Raw genomic sequence first — 21,032 nt, forward strand, 5'->3', positions numbered from 1 at the left:
AACACTTCTTGCCATTTCTTTCCAAAGGGAAGGGGAGGAGACAAGTGCATTATGGGATGCTGACAATACACACCCAGAACCACCAACAGCACAGTTTTGTCCCATCAGACAGTGGGATAAAAACCCACAATGCAATGGGGCAGCAGGCACTGTGGGATAGGTACCCACAGGGCATCCTTACAAAGTTGAAGGTGAGGACACACTCCATTGATTTTATGTGCCAGTGTGGACATGCACCCTCAACTATGTAAAACTGGGTGCTAGAAAATCGACCTTAACAAATGCAACCTAATTTCGTAGTGTGGATGTATCCTTATTAGCATGTGCACCAACTCTCAGAAAACCATTCCTTGAGTTATATTTAAGGGAGTATAAAGAAAGAATACCACAAATAATCAGCAGTGCTAATTTATTAACAGTTCATAATATTTCAGAACAGGAACTCCAAGACCAGTGTTAGCATTGCATGTGTGAATATGTTCTACAAACTGTGACCATATAATCATCCCAATATAGACTTAAACCTCACTGAAGTTCCACTTAAAACAAACCAAAAGGCTTCAACTCTGGAGCTTATATAGCATCTGTCCCTCTTGACACCTCTCACAGGGATGAGGTGATGGTCATCTCTGGTAATAATACCTTAGCATCCACCACCAAACTGTGCTTGTGCATACAAAATGGATAGAAAAATGATACAACAGTAATACAGATAATCAGAACTAAGTGGTGAATCCCAATGCCATGGGTGAAAAAAAATTCAGGATTTTCGCCAGCACATAATTAAGAGGCCATGTTTCAAAATATTGCCCAAAAGGTTGCTACAGAGCTCATGTGCCAGCAGTGGCAGGAATTTAAAGTGACATTTATAAAGGATACCAAATACCTCAGTTCCGAAGAAAAATCACAATAAATCCAGACTCCATGTTCAATACAATTAGATATAGTGAACTGTCAATTACCCACCTGTACCAAATGGAAAAAGACAAAGGTCCTACAGACCAGCAGAAAAGACTAAACAAGATGGACACTATTTTAATCTCATTGCTGAGTGAGTTAAGCATTTCTTTCCACAGTGAATAAGTTTTCCCAAACTTTCAGTAAAATTGTCTTCCTACAGCTGACTCTTCCCACAGAAAATGGAAGAATTAGGATGCCCCACTTAAAAACCCCACCATGGCTTTTTTCAAGAAGATCAAGAAGCACACCATAATTTAACAGTCAAAAATAAAAGTACACTGGGGTGGGTAAATTCTAGAGAGGAAGAATGTCTGAGGCCTGTTCTCTTCTGAGCAATGTTAAGCTGCCAGTTTTATACTATGAATCAGTCCCAGCATCATACTATTAAACATACAAGGGGAAATGTGCCAAAACCCCTGAACTCCTATGCTTTAAACTATTTCTTCACTAACACAGAAGAACCCCATAAAGAAACATCTATAGTTAATCTGTCTCAAAGCTGTTTAAATGGGAAAAAAATACACAGTAAAAACACAAAAAGCTGGAAAGGTGACTCTCAGAATGCTGAAACTGTGGAGAAGAGATTGGATATGTAACATACAGGCTATGGAGATGGCCCATAATGAATGATCTGCAGCCTTAGGGAATGATGAATAGCCCTAAATCTGTTTGGTACAGCAATGTCCCCTTGTCTGTGAATGGTAGAAGCCCTGCATGCATCATAGAACATCTACAGTGGAATCTGACTGCTTCAGTTCTGCTTCATCTGGCAAGGTGTGGCAAGGTGGCACAGATTGTTCACAATGCTAATCAGAGAACTGTGTTTGGCCACAAGGAAGTAAGCACTAGATCCCAAGCTAGCATAAGTTGTGATAGCTCCATGCAAGTCAATGAAGCAGGATGCTCTACCACTGGGGAGCTGGCCCATAGTCTGCATATATCTGTGCATTTGCAGATGTCCCATCCAAGCGCTGATCCCAATGTAAAGCCCTTCCTCCACCCCCACCCCACAATCTTCATGGTACAGGTTATATACGTGCTCATTTGGGTAGCATTCACATGTGGAGAAAGGAGGCGTATCACTCTCACCAGCAGTTTGAATTTAACACTGAAAGATCTTAATGTTCTCAGAAACATTACCCGAGGAAAACATTCTTGTTGCAAAGAGACCAGAATAAGAGACTCACAGAAGTTTTACTGTGTGAACTAATGGGAAATCCAAACAAAAAGTTACTTTTCAGTTAAAGGAGAAGCAGCGAGATTTGCAGGGAAGGTGATAATAAAGTAGCCCAGGTTAGTGCTAAGTAGTGAATCACAGAGGACCAGGTTGCAAATTACATTGTCAGATTTTCTTTTAAAAGTTTTGAGAACACAATAATAGCTCTATTAAAATGACTACACAGGTTGAACTGCTTTAGTCAAGCACACTCTCATGCGGCAACTTCTGTGGTCTGGCATGATTTTAGTTAGCTGGATGTCCACTTATCATGGGTGTGGCCAAGGTTCCCATGGCCTGATAAATTTTGTTTACAGCCACCAGTCCTGGCTTTCATTATTCTGTGGTATTATTTAGCTCCAAATGTCTTCTAAGAGCCCAGTAAGCAGTGGAAGTGTTGGTAATACTGCTAGACAACATTGACCTCTCATGGTGTGGCAAATGTTTTGGCTCGAGCTGCTCTTTCAGAAGATAGTGGCCACACAGCCCTGGCTGCCCTTTTGAAAGAACAGAGCAGAGAACGCCATGGACACGGTCGCATGGCCAGCGAGCCCTTCCAGAAGCCTCAGCCAGGTGGTCCCTTAAAGGGCCCCTCCCAAACACCCCCTCCATGCACACACTGAGGCCTGCCTTGCCACAGACAGCACAGCAGACCTCCTGCAGGGACCAGATGCCCTCTCTGGAGCTTCACAGATCCCTCAGCAGCTCGCTGATGCTACGGTCCACCTGCTGGCCATGGCGGTTGTTGCTGCCTTCCACCTCCTCTGGTGAGCGACCTCCCCCTCGGCGGTCATGCAGACCTTCTCCATAGGGTCCCATCTATGACACCTCCCCTGGGTGCTCTGGCACATATGGAGCCATCCCACCATCTCAGAGCGATGGGACTGGCTCATGATGTGTGAGCAGGACAAAGCTCAATGGCTCTAGAACTTCCGCTTGACCAAGTGGACTTTCCTGTAGCTGTGCCGTGGACTCGCCCTCCAACACCAAGACATCCTCATGCAGTCCACTTTTCCCCTTGAGAAGCATGTCATGCCGGAGAGCTAACAGTCTGTGAGGCACCAGTTCAGTGGGGGTAAAGCAACTGTTGGGGCCGTCCTCATGGAGGTAAGGCATGCTTGGGACAGACACCCATCACAGGGAGGGAAGAGGTGGCTCCTAGGCAAGGGAGACCCCTTGGGGACTGCAAGGGGGTGGGGAGACAGGGCCTGGAGCACCCTGTCACGCCCTCACAAGAGTGTAAGCACTCCATCCCATGCAAGCCATCAAGGCGATTAACACCGTACTCTTCTGGAGGGTCCTCTGCATTGGGGACCTGGATGCAGCTGTCACCGGATTTGCTGTGCTAGGGTTCCCCAACTGTTTTGGTGTGCTGGATGGGATGCATTTTGCTATTGGTGTCCCAGACCACAGCACGGGCTGTTTTATTAATAGAAAGAACTACGACTTGGTGCTTCAGGCTCTGGTGGATGCAAAAGGACACTTTATGGACATCTGTGTGGGCTGGTCGTATCGGGCCCATGACGTGCGGGTGTTCCAGAGCTCGGGGCTCGCCTGGAGAATGGGACCTATGCTCCCCTGTGGGAACTCCCAGTTGGTAATGTCACCATGCACCTGCTCATGGTGGCCAACGTCATCTACCCCCTGCAGCCCTGGCTCATTCAACCCTACACTGGCCACCCAGTCCCGACACAAGACCTTTTTAACACCAGGCTGAACCAGGCCCACTATTGCTACCCCATGGAATGCATGTTTGGAGGCCTGAAGGGCTGGTTAAGGTGCCTTCTGACATTCCTGGATGTTGAGGGGGCATGCTGTGCTCTTCAAAAATGTGATGGAGAGCAAGGATGAGATCTTCATGCAGGGGTGGGCTGCCAAGGCCAGCCCCAGCTACAAGCAGCTGGCCACTACCCTGTTTCGCCATGTGCACAGGGACAGTCCCATCCACCGCATCCAGTGAGGATCAGGGAGGCCCTCCACCAGGCCTTTGCTTGTGGGCCCCAGGGACCCCCCACCACACACACACACATATCCACCACTCACCACTCCCCCATCATTCATGAGGGACATGGGGGCAAGGAAATATTAAAGTCTTTACTGTAGTATTAAAACCCTGTGTGCAGTGAGAACCATGCATCTAACTATGTATCCAGTTGAATGGGGGTAACTGTACCTTGGTGAGGGCATGAGACAGGGAGAGGGGGCCCACAGTCCTCCAAGGAAGTGAAGGGCTGTGAGCCATGGTGGCTGCAGGAGCCCCTACAGCCCCGGCTCTGGCGTCCCAGGCAGGGCTGGCATGGGGCTGGAACCACGGGGAGATAGGGGTGTAGGAGGGGTCAAGTGGTCTCGGTCTCAGTGGAAAGTGTGGGAGGGGGCAGATGGGCTGGCTCAGCAGGGCCTACCATGGCCATGAGCCAGTGGCCAAGTTCCCACAAAGCAGCAGGCAGGAGGTCAGGCATGAGCAGGGCAGCAAGGGAAGGGGCAGCAAAGGGTGGGGGCAGCTGGGGCAACAGCAGGAAGGGCAGTGGGAGGAGACTGGGGCTGCCAGTCATTGATGGCCTGGGTGAGGGTCTGCAACGCAACGCCACGCCACCTCAGCACAGGTCTCCCACCACCAAGCCACGTTGGTCCGCTCCAGTGCCAGCCAGTCCTGCAGGATGGCATTTTGCTGGCAGAGGGTGGCTGCACAGGTGGCATCCCCATCGTCCCACCTGCAGTGACGTGGCCTCTAGCCATGGGCCCACCCAGGCACCGATGTTGGCAGTGGCCCAGCTCCCTCCACACCTGCTGAAGGACTCCCCAGCTCCTGAATGGGGCTCGCCCAACCCTCTGGTGGCACAGCTGTAAGGATGGAAGGGGAGAAGGAGATGGCATGTGAGTCCTGCAGCCCTGCACCTCCGTGGCCAGCTCCCCACCCCCCCACACTCCCAGGCCAATGGCCTGGAGGCCCTGGGGAATCCTGGACACTGAGGAGTCCCTGCATGGATGGGGCACCCACTGGGTGCAGTCTGCGCCCCCAGCATGCAGCCCGCGGTGCTGTCTGTGTGAGCAGTTGCTGAGTGTTGCCAGTGGATTTCTTCACTGGCTGGGCAGCTCACCTGTCTGACATATGTCTTGACTGGGGCCACTGGCCACGTGGCTGGCCAGCTTCCAGCTGAAGCAGAGGTAGGCACCACCTCCCCATGCCTGGGGGTGTACAACGTGCCAGGTACCTACCAGAGTCCCTTCAGGAGGTTCAGGGAGGCCCTGCTTGAGAATTCGTGGTTTGATGGACCGGAGGAGGGCATGGTGATCACCAGCATCCCATTGCTGGAGTCCTCCTTCTCTTCTGAGGTCTGCTCTGGCTCCAGGATGGTGCTCTGGGTCAAGGGTCCACGCTCATCCTCCACCTCCATTTTGGTGTCCAGCACCTTGAGGAGGAGCAGCAGGTCTTTGTCCCTAAGGAGGCTGTCCAGCTCTCAGAAGTAGGGGCAGCTGGTGGGTCCTGCCCGTGAGCAGCCGGCTGCATCCCTGGCTGAGACATAGGCCTCCTGCATCAACTTCACCCTCAACCTGACCTGGTCTAGTTTGCGGGGTGGAGGGGCAACCACAGGCAGGAACGATGGTGGCCAGCCAGGCAAAGGCAGGGGCGTTCTGCCACTTGCCTGTGGTCTCCCACAGGACCTCCTCATCCCACCAGAGCATGAGCTGTAGAGCTCAGACTCCATCCAGGTTCTTCCTGTGAAGCCCTTGGCCAGCTCTCTGGTGGGCCCCTAGGAGTCACAGGGCTGCTGGCTGGTCGCCATCAGGTGCAGAGGTTGAGCTGTCAGCTCCCTGTGTACCTGCAAGGGCGTGCAGCACTAGGCTCATGCCTTTGCTGCCAGCATGCCCTCAGCTTCTTGCCACTGGGTTTATGGGTCCCTGCGCCTTTAAATGTGGTTGGATGCTGGGAGCATAGAGCTCTGCTGGCCCTGGCCAGAGCGCCTCCGTGTGCCAGCTGGCTGGTGCCATGGAGAACTCCACTTTCAAAAGAGCAGACTACAGAGCATCTACACATTTTCTTTCAAAAGATGGTGCTCTTCCTTATCCAGGTCAGAAGAATGCTTCCGAAGAAGTTGTTGCATTCTTTCGATTTACTATTGAAAGAATGCGTTTTGTGTGTAGATGCTCCACGGGATCTTTCAAAACAGCCCCAAAATACTTGAAATACTTTCAAAACAACTTGCTAGTGTAGACCCAGCCTCTAAGTCCTCTTTTACCTTGACTCTTCCAAAATTTAAAGGCCAGTGCAGGTGAGCGCCCCACATCTTCATTCCTCACACAACTACCACCATAACGTTTGGGCAGGCACCCCCAGGACACAAAAGACCTGATTTTCAGAAGTGCATAGCACTAGCAGCTGATATGGACTGAGTGGAGTTGTGGGCACTCAGCGCCTCTAAAAACTATACTTTAATTCAGGGGTCAGCAACTTTTCCAAGGCGGAGAGCTGAAATTTGACCTTTTGAGCTCTATGTATGGTCCAAATGCCAGTGATACTTTTTTAAAGTCACTAATAGTCCTACTTACAACAGCTTCACTAATAAATTAAGATGCAGAGCTTTACCATTTAGGTGGTGGTTGGTAGCATTAGCTGGTCTTTTGTTAATTCACAGGCAGCCTGGCTTTGAGCAAGCTTCCAGTTGCATGGGGGAGGTAGGAGCTTAGCCCTGCCCCTCCCCACGTGACGATGAAAACCAGCTTGTACATCACTCTTGGCACCCATGCTAGGGGTGGCTGACCCCTGCCTTAATTCAACAGGCAACCTTCTGTGGTGCTTGCCACTCACAGCATGTCTCATCCACTAAATAGTGGTCATCCTTCAGAAATGTATGTTGGCTTTCCATTCAGTTGCACAAAAGGAAAACCTGGCCCTGGCATGTCCCATATAGAGATAAATAGATCCTAGATAAACTTATTTCAGAGTAGTTTGAATTTCATTAACAGTCATCAAAAGAACATCAGTTGCATCAACCACTGAATTACCAGAGCTTGTACGCCTGAGAGGCTATATGAGAAGGCCTCACTGAGGAAAGGGCAGGAACAGTGTCTCCAGTTTCTGGATGTTAGCAGGACTTGATAACATACTAAAGCTATGTCTACACGTGAATGCTACATCGAAATAGCTTATTTCGATGTAGCAACATTGAAATAAGTTATTTCGATGAATAACGTCTACACGTCCTCCAGGGCTGGTGCTGTCGACGTTCAACATTGACGTTGGGCAGTACTACATCGAAGTAGGCGCTGCAGGGGAGCATCTACACACCAAAGCGGCCCACATCAAAATAAGGGTGCCAGGAACAGCTGCAGACAGGGTCACAGGGCGGACTCAACAGCAAGCCGCTCCCTTAAAGGGCCCCTCCCAGACACACTTGCGTTAAACAGCACAAGATCCACAGAGCCGACAACTGGTTGCAGACCCTGTGCATGCAGCATGGATCCCCAGCTGCACCAGCAGCAGCCAGAAGCCCTGGGCTAAGGGCTGCTGCACACGGTGACCATAGAACCCCGCAGTGGCTGGAGAGAGCATCTCTCAACCCCTCAGCTGATGGCCGCCATGGCAGACCCCGCTATTTCAATGTTGGGAGACGCGGATCGGCTACACGTGCCCTACTTCGACGTTCAACATCAAAGTAGGGTGTTATTCCCATCTCCTCATGAGAATAGCGACTTTGACATCTCGCCGCCTTATGTCGATTTCAACTTCAAAATAGCGCTCGCCACACGTAGACGTGGCAGGCGCTATTTCGACGGTGGCGCGGCTACTTTGAAGTAGCCGGCACGTGTCGACACGGCTTAAGTCAGTCAATTTCTTGCAAACCTGTTTTGGTAAAGCAGGGAACATTGAGGCACAGATCCTCAAAGGTATTTAAGCACCTTACTCTCTAAAAAGATCTTTAAGCTTAACGAAATAAACAAACAACACACTTGGAGAAACCCAAAAGATCACATAAAATTTAGAAACAAAGCGGAGACATACAGCTCTACAGTAGTTAGGCAAAAAATATGGTATATATTCCGTTGTATGAAAGGAAAGGAACTGAATACAACAATTGATACACACCTGTTCGTAGCAGAAATCAATAAAAAACAAGGCTGGTTCAGAATTCTCTGCATACCAGTGCCACTACCTTCAATTTTAATTTGACTTTATGTCACTTTAGAACAGCCAAATTTCAGTTACTACAGGGGATGAAGAGAAGTGAAAACATTTTGTTCTGTCACATAGTTGTGACAGAAGTAACAAGAGACAAAGGAAACAGCAACTGCCTTCTGCAGATTACTAGTTTATCTATTCAGTTATATCACCAGTAAATCATTCAAACACTATAATATCCTGCTTAAGTTGTAAAATACTTGATCAGACACTTCGCATTTATAAAAAGTAAACAAAACCAAATGCTCCTTCAGAAAGAAGCTAAAAATAAAATGCTCAATAAACAGAAGCCTTGGCACTTGGATTTTGAAGTAGCAATAGGAACAGTTCCAAATAAAACATACAGTTCTTGGCATTTTAATTTTTTTCAAAAAGTTTGCTTTTTAATTTCTGATGTATGCGCCTCCTGTACTGCCGGCAGTTGATGAAAGCAGATTCTTAAAGAGACAAACTGCATACTTGTACATTTGTGCTTCATGTCATATTTGGTCATCCTAGTCTTCCTATTCATTCACCTTTCCATTTCTGATCACCAAACCATCTGCAACCAGCTTCTCCATCAGCTGCAACAATGGGAATGCAACTTTATGCCTTATCTGAACACTCTTGAGTTGGCTTTATTTTTTCAGTCTTTCCAATCCCTTCTATTTATTTATTTATTTAGATCACTTTAGGTATATTGTGTAAAATCCTAAATTCAGTGGCAAAACTCCTGTTGACTTCAGTTGGGCCAATAACTCTTCTTTTGTTTCTGGAGCCACAAAACTTGGCTTTTTGCTAAAGAGAAACTTCAGTGCTATGCTGCAGCAAAAACATACAAACATTGGAAACGGGTTTTGAACAAACCAGAGCTGTGGGAAGCTTTAGTTTATTTTTCCCCCCTCAAATGCCTCCAGTTTGTTAATAAAGTTAATTTTTAAAAGTGTAATAAATATGAACAAACATAAAAATCCAGATCTTATTCTAGTGCCTAGGGGATTCTTCATGAATCCTAGGCTAGCCTGCAAATGCTTTTACATTTATATGACTCTCTATAAATAGTGCATAGTCTGCACTGCTATAGTGGGAAAATGAGGAAGGCCATGAAAAATTTGGCACTTGCTGCTAACACATTCACTAAATTCAGAAGATTGTTTTAAACATTTCAGAGATTTTTTAGACATTACACATTGTTTTTGATTAGACACCTGTCTGTTATTTAATTTACAATATGTTTACTGTGTCTAACAGAACATTATACATTTTGGGTTTTTTTAAAGTCAGTTTAAAGTATATCCCATTCCCCCTCCAATCTTTCTGGAAACAAAATCTTTCCTTAAGGCATATTCTCCCTCCTCCCCACCCATAAAATGCAAGAGAACCAGCCAAGTCTGGAGAAATGTAGAAATTTCCAAGGTGCTTCACAGTGTCAGGTCCTAAATGAACTCCCCTCGGAACGGAAGTTGGCTACGGTTCTGTTCCTGCCAGCGGTAGCGGAGCTTGGAGAGAGATTTGTCTTCTGGGTTCTCAAACTCAGCAAACCCTAGTTGATTCAGGATCTCGTAAACTCCAGCCTTGGCTGCCACCTGAAAGCAATGAGGGTGGGGAGGGATGGAGGGGAGAGGGGAGGCAGAAGGAAGAGTCTTTGAGTATACAGGCTGGATTGTGTCGAGCATGGAAGTTTACCAGCATACTATTCTAGTTGCCCTTGATGTAAAACTACCTGGGTAAGTGAACAGGATTAAAAAGAATGCCATACAAAAAAAGAAGGGCGCCACTTATGGAAATATGTTTTCTATACAACAGTAGGGATGTGAGAGTAATGGAGGGAAGCAGCAGATTTTACTCTTGCAGCTCTGCGTATCTCTGCAAAGAAAGGAAAAGCAGATTTTTCTTTCCCTCTGTTTGGTGTAAAACAAGCTCTTATCACAGGACTCTTTAACAAACAAGCAGCACCTCTGGTCTCCACTCCCAGCAACTCCTTTCAGCAGTATTAACATATTTCACCATCTTGACACAACCATCCCACAAGAACAAAAACAAAAACACACCGAAGGCCTCACTTTTGGGCATATGGGGTTATGCACTATCTATTTTTTCCAAGAGGAAAGATGGCAATTGGTTTGTTCTCTCTTGCCTCTGACACCTCACCCATCCTTTATGAGTTCTCAAAGACAGTTGCTTATGGTTTCAAGATTGCTTCAGCTTGTTCCTGAAGGTCCCTAGCAGTGTTTCCTCTACTTTTTTTTCCATCCATGGGTGGAATAAGTTTTCTTATGTGCACCAATGTATGTGCAACTGTGCACCACTAAACAAACACATGCTGCCCACTATGGATGGCTGTGGGCACTCTGCTAATTAGATGGGCAGCAACTGAATTTCTCCTGGGTGGCTGCCCAAGTGCTCAGCTTACAGTGAACACTGGGCCCCTAGGATGAATTTCATCAGGTCTTGACAACTTGGATGCTTTTAACTTACTTAAATATTCTTCAGCTTGTTCTTTTCCTGTTCTGGCTTCCCTGTTGTTGTTAATATTGGTTGCATTTGGTCACCATTAACCTTTTCAGTGAATTCTGAAGCAAAACAGTCATTAAATAACTCAGCCTTCTCGAGACCATCAGTTATCAGCTTCGCCTTCCCAGGTAAATAGAGGACCTTCATACTCTTCAACTTTCGCTTGCTCCTAATGTATTTAAATAACCTCTTATTTTTGTCTTGTATATTCCTTTCTAGGTGTAATTCATCTTGTGCCTTTGCCTTTCTGATTTTGTCCCTACATGCCGGTGTCACTCTTTTGTACTCCACCTTAGCAATATGTCCATACTCCACTTTTGGCAGAATTCTCTTTTGTTTACAGTTCACTGAACAGCTCCTGGAGTCATACTGGCTTCTTACTATTCTCCCTCTCTTGCCTTCGTATTAGGATAGTTTGCAGTTATGCTTTATTATTAGTTCCTTGAGAAACAACCAAGTCCAAAATGGCTGTTCCTCTGGTTACTTCCTGCACTTTCTCAAACAAAAAGCTGTCCCCGATCCAGAGCAAGAACTTATTGGAAATTTTGTGTACTGTTATATTACTTTCCAACACTTGTCTGGGTTGTTGTAAGAGCTGGTAGTTAAGAACAGCTGCGACAGGTCCAGTGCACGCTTTAACCTAACAAAATCTTGCACTATGGTCATATATATGGTAACAAATAAAACCTCGTAGGTTCCTACATCTGGTGCTTAAACATTTTATAAGCCACTTTTTAACTGTTTGTGTTAGCATTTGCAGGTTTGTTAGTTTTGGCAGAGTTCTGGAAAAGTTACAATGTTGCCTTGTTTTTGCTAAAAATGTAGTGCTTATGAAAGGGCAGAGAGGGAATGACAACACTTCAGCCCAAAGATTTCCTTTAATCCTTAACCCAAGCACATACATCCCCTGAAGTACCTTCAGCTTTGCCTCAATCCTTCTCTGCAGAACAGGAGGCTTCTTAAAGTATTCTTGGGACAAAGCATTAGAGAAACAAGCAAATATTTTTAAATTACTTCTATCTGACACATACATTTAACCTCATTATACAAATAGCACAGACCCAATTTACATTCTTAAAACACCCAGATCTTTCCTTGTGTGTGTCTGTCTCAATCTCACTCCACCTGATTCCTTTTCACAGGTTCAACAAAATGCCATCCGCCCTGTGTGGGGCCTGGTCAAATTACCATATTGATGTAAAATCTCAAATTGGATCCATTCAACCTGTAGTCCCTAGCATGATGCCTGTCTCTCTCCTGTGGGTGAGTGCATTGGAACAGTCTGCTCCCCTTTGATAATCTAACACACCATTTTAGAAGTCAAGAACATAGATCACATTGTGATTACAGACTGAAATATACAACTGATAGAGGCACTTAATGGACATGTACTATCACAGAAGGAAAATTATATGACTGATTACATGACCATGTAACTTCATTATGCAGGAAGACCTGAATACAAGATGGCATGATGATCATCTTTTTCAGCACCTTAGAGTGTAACAAACCTACAGATAGGACTGAGAAAAAAGCTTCTGTATAGATGTTTACTGTAAGGAATCATCCAGGAGGATTGACCAAATGCTGACTGTTAATGAAATAATTTTTGGCCTGTTGAATTTTGGCAAAGGGGAAAGTGACGAAAAAGTCCTTATTTTATTCATGTGCATGAATCAATGCTCATGAATGCCTAGTACATTACAGGAAAAAATGGCAGCTCCTCTGTTACATTTGTCAGTAAATAACTAATTACATACAAGATTGGTAGCTCACTTCCCCAGCCGACAGCAGCTGGCTATGGGGAGAGAGAAGTAGATGCAGGGTGTGTGTGAAAGTGGAGGTTCTGGGAAAGGATAAGATTAAGTCACTCGCAGCATCCCCATGCTGAATTAGAAACAGGCATTGAAACACAAGCTCAGACAAGCAGAGGTTTATTCACGGCAGCAGCACTGTTAACTGAAACATACACAGGGTATGATTCTCCTCTCGCTAATATTAGTATTGAGGAATAGAGGTAAACTTGCCTGTACAATCTCAACTTCAGCATTTCCTGACTAAGTGGTTTAGTTTGCAGAAGGTCATGGGTGGGGGGGGGGGTGTGTGCAACATCTTCAGTACAAATCCTGATTACCAAACATTTAAGACCTCTGATCTCACTGGTTTAGTAGAAGACTTCTCTTTATGCCAGCCTCTGTCTCTCGCCAAACTGTGCACACTATACGTTGATAATCTTTCTTTCTTAAATAAACACTTTGACTTTATGGCAGAAGGGAGCAAGGCTTTGATACTGCAGGGAAATGAGATAGATTAGCACCTGCAGTATAGAGGTAGCCACAGGACCAAGGTTGTGCTGACTGCACCAGCAGGGTCTCCCTGGTGACTGCCACCTGAGCCTGCACCTGGCAGAAAGAATGACCCCGCAGGAGTCAGTTGTCCAGATACAGGTAGACCCAGATACTGTTGTGGCAGAGGAAGGAGGCCACCACCACCAGGCACTTGGTGAACACCCTGAAGGTAGTAGAGAGCCCAAAAGGGAGGGCTGTAGATGCGGGTGATCCAGGGTAAACCATAGATATTGCAAATAGGAGGGATGGACGGAAACGTGGAAGTAAGCTTCCTTTAGGTCGAGTGTGGTATACCAGTACCACAGATCCATGGTACCCAGAGACACTCTATGAATCTTGAGGGATACAACACACTTGAGTTTCCTGAGATCCAGGGTAAGTTACAAACACCCACCCCGCATTTGCCTTTGGAACCAGAAAGTATCAGGAGCAGAACCTCTGGCCCCTGTATGGAGGGACACCTTTTCCACTGACCCCAGGTCCAGAAGGCTATTGATAGGGAGGCTTTTGGCAAGAGTAGCAAGCTTTGAGCTGGTACAAGCATGAGCATCCATGTGGTTTAAAGGCCATGGAATGTTGCTGCTGCTTCTGTGGCTTAAAGGGTTCCCCTGCATAGAATCATAGAATCCTAGGGCTGGAAGGGACCTCAGGCGGTCATTGAGAAGTGGTGGACATATTGGTCTTGTAAAATTGTGCATGGCGCCATGGATAAAGAGCGAACTGGCCAATGGCTTTTTGTTTGAAAGACATTGCTTATGTATCCAGTGTACAACCCCAAGCTGATACATCAGTTATCTCCCATCCTCATGGATAATACAGGACACTTCTAATGAAGAGGCTCTCATGAATTATTAGGCTGCAGGAACTGTCTATTCAGGGAGTCTAGGTAGTAATACAAAAGGAGCTGATTGTAAGAGAACTCTTTCCTTAGCATGCCAACAGCAAGGGAGCAGATGCATGCTATTTAAATCAGTCTCTCCTCCGCTCACTTCACATGTTCTTGAAGGGGCAGGATTGTTAAATGGGAGGGCCACATGTGAGGGTCCCTCTGAGGTAAGGAGATTGCAGCTAGGGTCAATGGACTCAGCACCTTCCTCCACTGGGATGCTGAAGCTGGTAGCCACACACCGAAGGAGGTCCTGGAGCACCTGGAAGTCTGTGGGCAAAGACTCTGAGACTGATCCACCTGTCATCACTCTGCCTAGAGAGGAGCTGGAAGATGCCAAAAGAGGTGCCACTGACGCTGGGTCCTCCAGCTGATAAGGTGGGGGTACAGGGGGCTGACTCCGGAGGAGTAGGAGATGAGAGTCTGGAGGTGGGTGGCTCATGGTAGCCTCAGGAGCCCCATAAGGTAGCTGATGTATGTGGCCGATTAGGTGGCATGGTGCCCTGCACCTCGTGTTATACGTATGGTGTCTGAAACGGCCACCAGAAAGGAGGTCAGTGAGAGGCACTGGAATCTTGTTCCAGGCTGAAAGGGTCAGACTCCCTGGAGCCCCCTGGGAAAGAAGCAGGAGATGCTGAATGGAAAGGCCATGGAGGGCCTGACCCAGCTGGAGCCATTGGAGGAACATGGCCAGTGTTGAATGTGGGGCACATAAACCCATCAGACTGATGAGGTGAGCAAGAGCAACGCGGACAGTGAGCTTGGTGCCAACAGCCAGACCAGTGCCAAGAAGGCCATCGGTGCCATGAGACAGGAAGAGGAGAAGCAGAACAGCATCAGAACAGGGACCGGCGTCGGGAAAGACATCAGTGCCCAGATGAAGGACAGTGTCCAGGGCTGGCACGGCACCACGAATGGGACTGGCATCAAGATTGAGAGCTGCCTCGATAGTGAGACTTACGCAAGGGGTCGGAACGCTGAGGAGGCGAGGCCTTGCACACTGCAGAGGACAGATGCCGAGAGCCTGACCCGTGAGGGTCCTGATGAGTGGAGCTGGACTAGAGTGGGGAATGGAATTGAGTTCCAGAATGGGAAAGCGGACTAACATGGCTACCTCTCTGTGACTATTTACAGAGGAGAGCTAGAGAGATGTGGCGTAGCAACAGGAACTCGAGCCACAGTGCTAACAGCTTCCCCGGCCATAAGAAAGGAACTGAAGAAGTGCCAAGTTGGCTTGGTCATATATAGGCTCCGTAAAGGTACAACTCCAGGGGGCTTCCAGCTTATCTGACTTGTAGTTGCTAGGGAAAAACTTTCTGACAGCCACAGAGCGCACACCTAGGTCAAAACAGGTATGAGCAAGCACCTGAAGAAGAACTGTGAGAATCCGCCCCAAAACTGGTGAGCACAAGAGGCCTATCCCTTGAGGGTGTGATTTAGAGAGACCAGAAAGGGAACTGGCTCAGGACTCAGGGCATCTTTTTCTTTGCATTAGCTCTAGAGTCTCAGTTTTACTTTTTTTTAAATGAAGGCTCTACTGCTATGCTTGCAGAGAAAGCCTGCAAAATGTAAAGTGAATATAAACCAATGGAATAAAGCTCTGAGAAGGGTGAACTCTTCTCATTCATCTCACTTTGAACCCTAATGAAGGTGCATTATATGTCATCGTATTAACTATTCACACATACTACAGGTTGAACCTCTCTAGTCTGAAACACTTGATGGCAACAACTGTAATCCAGCATGATTTTAGTTAGCTGGATGATCACTTATCATGGGTATGCACACACTTCCCATGGTCCCGTAAAGTTTCTTTACAGCTGCCAGTCTGTGCTGTTATTTAGCTGTAATTTACCTCTTATGTCTTTCAAGAGCCCAGTAAGCAATGGAAGTGTTGGTAATGCTTCTAAAAATGTTGAGCTCCCACAGTTCAGCAAATTCTCTCATTTGGCATTGGTCACGTTCCAAAGATGCCAGAGCAGAGAGGTTCAACTGTAGTTTTGTATGCCTCCATTGCTACTGGCATAGAAGTAGAGATTAGGCCAGGATGCAGTGGATAGTTGCTGGAGTAGGAAATGAGGAATTTAGTTCTCCCTCCCCAGATTTAAAGTGACTTTCACCTCTACCTAGAAGGCAGAAAAGAAAGAGAAAGTGTTTCTCTCTCCATACTACTAACCCCCATCTCTTCTGTCCTCCACACAGCGACCAAAGCTTTTTGGTCCCCCAACCGATCTCCATAACTTCCACAATGCAATCCTGCATTCTCAACCTAAAAATAAAGTCAGCAGCACACTGAATGTGTTAGCGTAGTGCAACATAAATGTAATATAAAATGCTAAAATAAGGCATACTGTACAGCCTATTCTGTACTGCAGTACACTGCACAGGGGATGGAGAGACTTCAGAAGACACTCCTGGATTGTTGCCTCCCTGTTGCATAGGATGTAGGACTTTGCTTATATTCATATAACATTTTTCATTCTGAAACATCTCAAGCATGTTAGAGAGGAAATATACAGGGATCAATCACCTGCCTCTGCAAAGAGTCACTTCTGGTGTGGAATCATACTGCTATTTAAGTGATGCTGCCTAACATTTTGGAAGGCAGGGAGGGGAAGAATACTGTATCCAACTGAAAGGACAGAGGGATTTTAGACAGGAAGGGGGTGCTTCTCCTCTCTCAGTGTAACTTCATTTACGAGTGTAAGTAATGGGAGAATCGGACGTCAAAAACTAGAATGACTGAGGCTGGAATCTGGCCAGGACACTGGGTTTAAACACACTACTCTTTGAAAGTGCTGGAATTTTTAGTGGCTGTACATGGTGAGGGGGATCGTGGTGCTTGTTCTTGTCTCTAGCTCTGAGCGCTGAACCCCCTTGTTTTACTGAAATGGCCTAGTGCAGATGGCATTCTGACCCCGGAAAACAAAACACATTCTAAACAAATCCCCAGAGCACAGACTGAACCTCTGACTTCAGAGCCCCTCAAGAGTGAAAAGGAAGCAAAGGCAAAGGAAATTTTAAATATTAGTATAAAAAATAATCACAGATGTGAGTGCAGTTTGCCAATAGAACAAGCTAGACATTTTGGAACTGACATTCCAGACTAGACAAGGACATCACTCCCACCCACAAATGGTGCTTTACAAATAAGGAAATCTACTATGCAAATATAAGGGTAGAGAATTAAATGATGCACAGACTCCAGTTTACAAGAAGGAACACATAAGGCAGAAAAAGCACATATGTTTTTGATGATGAGTGAGAGAGCTGTGGAGAGGAAAGACATCAGCATCACTTCTGACCAACTTCTCCATGTTAGTCTAAGATAAGTGTAGATTAGCCAAAGTATGAGTCTCTAAAACTTCAAAGCATTACCCAGACCTGTATTTTTCATTATGCAGGAGAATTAGAATTTCAGGGCTCTGTCTCTTGCTGCTGGCACATCAACAATATTGGTAGCTTCTCTGACTAGGGCCTCGTCTACATACATTATTTGTACCAACGTTATAACAATTTTGTTTGCGGCATGATTTTATAACATTAGGCTACAATTACACTGAGGTTTCTGTTTCGGGATAGACGAGAAGGGTAGTGGGAAGTTTGAAACAAGCACTTATTTCGAACTTCGGTGCCATTTGGAAGGCACCGAGTTCAAAATATGTTACCTCAAAATAACTTATGCAATTTGCCCAGTACAAATTGTGTATGTTATTTTGAGATATGGCTACAGTGTACCCTAGCCTTAGTGTTATAGTGCTACAAATCTTTGCATGGATGCAGTTTTATTTGTAGAAAGATAATACGTAGCTTATTCCTCTGCCCTTACAGGAATAGTTATAAAACAGCTTTTACTGGTATAGCCACACTACAGAGTTGTGCCACTTTAGCTATACAAGTACAACTTCTCAGTGAAACAGGCTCTGAGAGCGTGAAAAGCCTTCTGCTGCTGCCTTTGAAGTGGAATCCCAATGCCTTACTTGTTTAGCAAAGAGATCTCTTGCTTCATACTCATGTCTAACCATACATGGGGTGAGAGAAAGAGAGGGGAGGTAAGCATAGCTCTGTAATTCAGTTTTGCTCAAGGCACTCGAAGAACTGAGGCTGCCGCTCCACCCCACTCCCACTGTTTAAAAGCAAAAACAAGGAAATAAATGAGGTGCCATTCCCCTCAGCTATTTCAGGTTGAACACAGTGGAGCACACTTCAACTCCAACTTCATTTCAAAAAGAATGTTGGGTAAAGCTGTGCAGATAACATTCCTTCCTCCCTGTGCATTCTACACCCCCGATTTGGATGGGGCAGTAACGGCATTTTCCTCCTTCCACTCAACGTGATGAATGTCCTCTTTCCAGCACAGTCCCTTCAACTGAGATCAGGCAGACTGTGATTGTAACAGGAGTTGGCAGATGCCCCTTTCATCTCTCTCCAAAAAGATCAGACATGCCAATATGAATTAGCAGGGTAACTGAGACAGAGAAGGGAGATGGTTTTCCCACAACACACAAGCCATAGACTCCCCACTTGCTGCCTACACAAACCAGAGATGGGGGGCTAGTCTCAATGCACTGATTTAAAAAAGAGTGTCCCAGGCCTCTCGCCTCCCTTTGTCCACTCTGTTTTACCTTCCTACTTGCTCAGAATGATTCAGTAGCTGAACATCACACACACACACACCACACTTGCTTCCTCATTGTTTACTTAATCCTGAAAGATCCTTTTTCACTGTACCAAGGCTCTTTCAGCGCACATTTAGTGTCTTCCTATTTTCCTACACCGTTAACCTCTAAAACAGTATTTTGCGCAAAATACCAGGGTAACTCAAAACTCCAGACTCTAACATCACTCATAGTTGTAGCAGCTAAAGGGTACACATTGCTTGCAGACACTGCATCTTCAATTTTACTTTTGTGTTGGATGCTGAGGTGCAAAAGGCATGAAAGGACAAGATTTACAAATATACAGAGTCCTCCGTGCACACACATATACAGGAAGCCCTAGATACAGCAGACCCTGTTTTACTGGACATCGGTAATAATGAAAGTCCTCTAGCCTAATCCATGAAGAAACTAGGGTACAGCACTGTGCTCTACAGTACTATAGATGTCAACTCACGAGAGATGCCACCAGTCCCCCTCTGCAGCTAGAACCGCCGTAGCTGCAGGGTCCGCTGGCCATGGATAGAACCACCACAGCCGCGGGTTCCCCGGCTGTGGCTTGAAGAGCTCCCACCACCGTGTCCTGTTCCCACAGGTGAGATCTGCGGCAGTGATCCCAGATGTGGGGGAGGCGGGGAACGACACGGCACGGACGACACAGCAGCAGTGGCGGTTCAGAACCCCAGGAGCTGAACGCTGGTGGCTGGGAGCCAGAGCAGTAAACCCTTGGAGTAAACCCTCCACTATAGACTTTCAGTTTTAACGGACACCCTTAACCCCCATTAGTCCGTTATGTCGAGAGTTTACTGCATACTGACAATAATGGCTCTCTTCCAGCATGATATTGTTACAGTTAGAGGTGCTCAGTCTGAACAACTTTGAGTTTAATGAAGTTGGAACCGCTAACAAGGTTTTCTCTGTGGATGGCTCTGAACTTCAGAATTCAGTACTGGGGTCCCCATTCTAAGTCGAGGTTATGTTCCTAAATAATGCAATTTACAGCAAAGCAACTTATAAAGGTGATTTAATACTCGTAAGGAATAATTAATTAGCTTGCGATATATTGCTAACACATACAGTTTACACACATGTACATGCATATAATGTACCTATAACCCATAAAAACAATAAATAGAACTACATAAGACAAGTATATTGTTATTCTTACCTTTTAAATGTGCTTGATGGCAGAAGTAGGGATACTGAAACATGACCCCCTGCTTGGTGAGAGTTAAGTGGGGAAGGGAGATGGGACAGGGTGTCATCCACCACAATCTCTTCATCATCCAATATGCCAATTTCTTTATCCTCCTCAACGCCTAAAGTCTGTGCAACAACTCGTGGTACTGCTTCTTCCATTTCTTGAAGGCCTGACGGTCCAGCCTCTTCTGTGACTGGTTCGGTTTTCTTTGCTTTTCTAAAGAAAGACTCTAGCGTTGTCTGCATGCCACCACAAAATTTTGCATCCAAAAATCTCTCAGTGACATGGCAACCTGTCATTTAGGAGATGTGCAAGCTTGGAAGACCAATCAGTCAGATGATCACGAGTTTTGATTGTGTCAATGATTTCATCAGCAATGTTAAAAATATGTTGAAGAGACTTCACTGTAAGTCCTTTATCTTCCTTCTTCATCATCCTGGCTTTCCTCTTCAAATGCTTGCTCATTCAGCAGTTCCAGGTTTTCGTTACACAGAGGTTCTGAATGAGAAGCAAGCAATTCAGTCAAATCCTCTTCGTAGATGGTGTCAAACACAGTCTTTGCTAGCATCACCAACTCTTTTCAAATTGTGGTCTCATAAAAAACAACAAAGTCATTCACTGCTTCAGCAGAGATTTTTTTCCCCCCCATACACTCTTCATGTATCCAACGCTTATTTCATCCCAAGCTGTGCCAATGTGCATCACTGCATCCATTATGTTTAAAGTTTACTAAAATTCCTGCATGGCTGGTTTTTCTTCACCATCTGTATCCTTGATGAGTCTCCTGAATGTCTTACATGGATAATAGGCTTTAAAGTTAGCAATCACACCTTAATCCATTGGCTGGATCAGCAACATAGTGTGTGGTGGTAAAAACTCAACTTTAATGTTGGGGCATAATGATTCATAATTTAAGTCATGCACAGCAGCACTGTCTACAAGAAGAATTTTGTATGTTAGATTTTGCTCTTTGCAATATTTTTTCATTTCCGGAACAAAATAATCCATGAACCAGTCACAGAATATTTGCTTTGTTTTCCCAGTCTTTGCTGAGACTTCCATATGATGGGGATACAAGACTTGACTTAATTT

General features: G+C 45.9%; 1 protein-coding gene across 9 annotated transcripts in view; it reads right to left on the minus strand.

Annotated features, from left to right (window-relative positions):
• Window positions 1-432: 432 nt before the first annotated feature.
• Window positions 433-21,032, minus strand: part of PALD1 (phosphatase domain containing paladin 1) — a 200,005-nt gene continuing 179,405 nt past the window's right edge. For all 9 annotated transcript variants that reach the window (XM_075000268.1, XM_075000271.1, XM_075000274.1 and 6 more), the window contains one exon: window positions 433-9,919. In XM_075000268.1, coding sequence (XP_074856369.1) covers window positions 9,770-9,919 — 150 coding nt within the window. In that variant the 3' untranslated portion in view covers window positions 433-9,769. The remainder of the gene's footprint in view (window positions 9,920-21,032) is intronic.

This window comes from Carettochelys insculpta, chromosome 7 (assembly GCF_033958435.1).
Source record: "Carettochelys insculpta isolate YL-2023 chromosome 7, ASM3395843v1, whole genome shotgun sequence".
Taxonomy (NCBI): Eukaryota; Metazoa; Chordata; order Testudines; family Carettochelyidae; genus Carettochelys; species Carettochelys insculpta.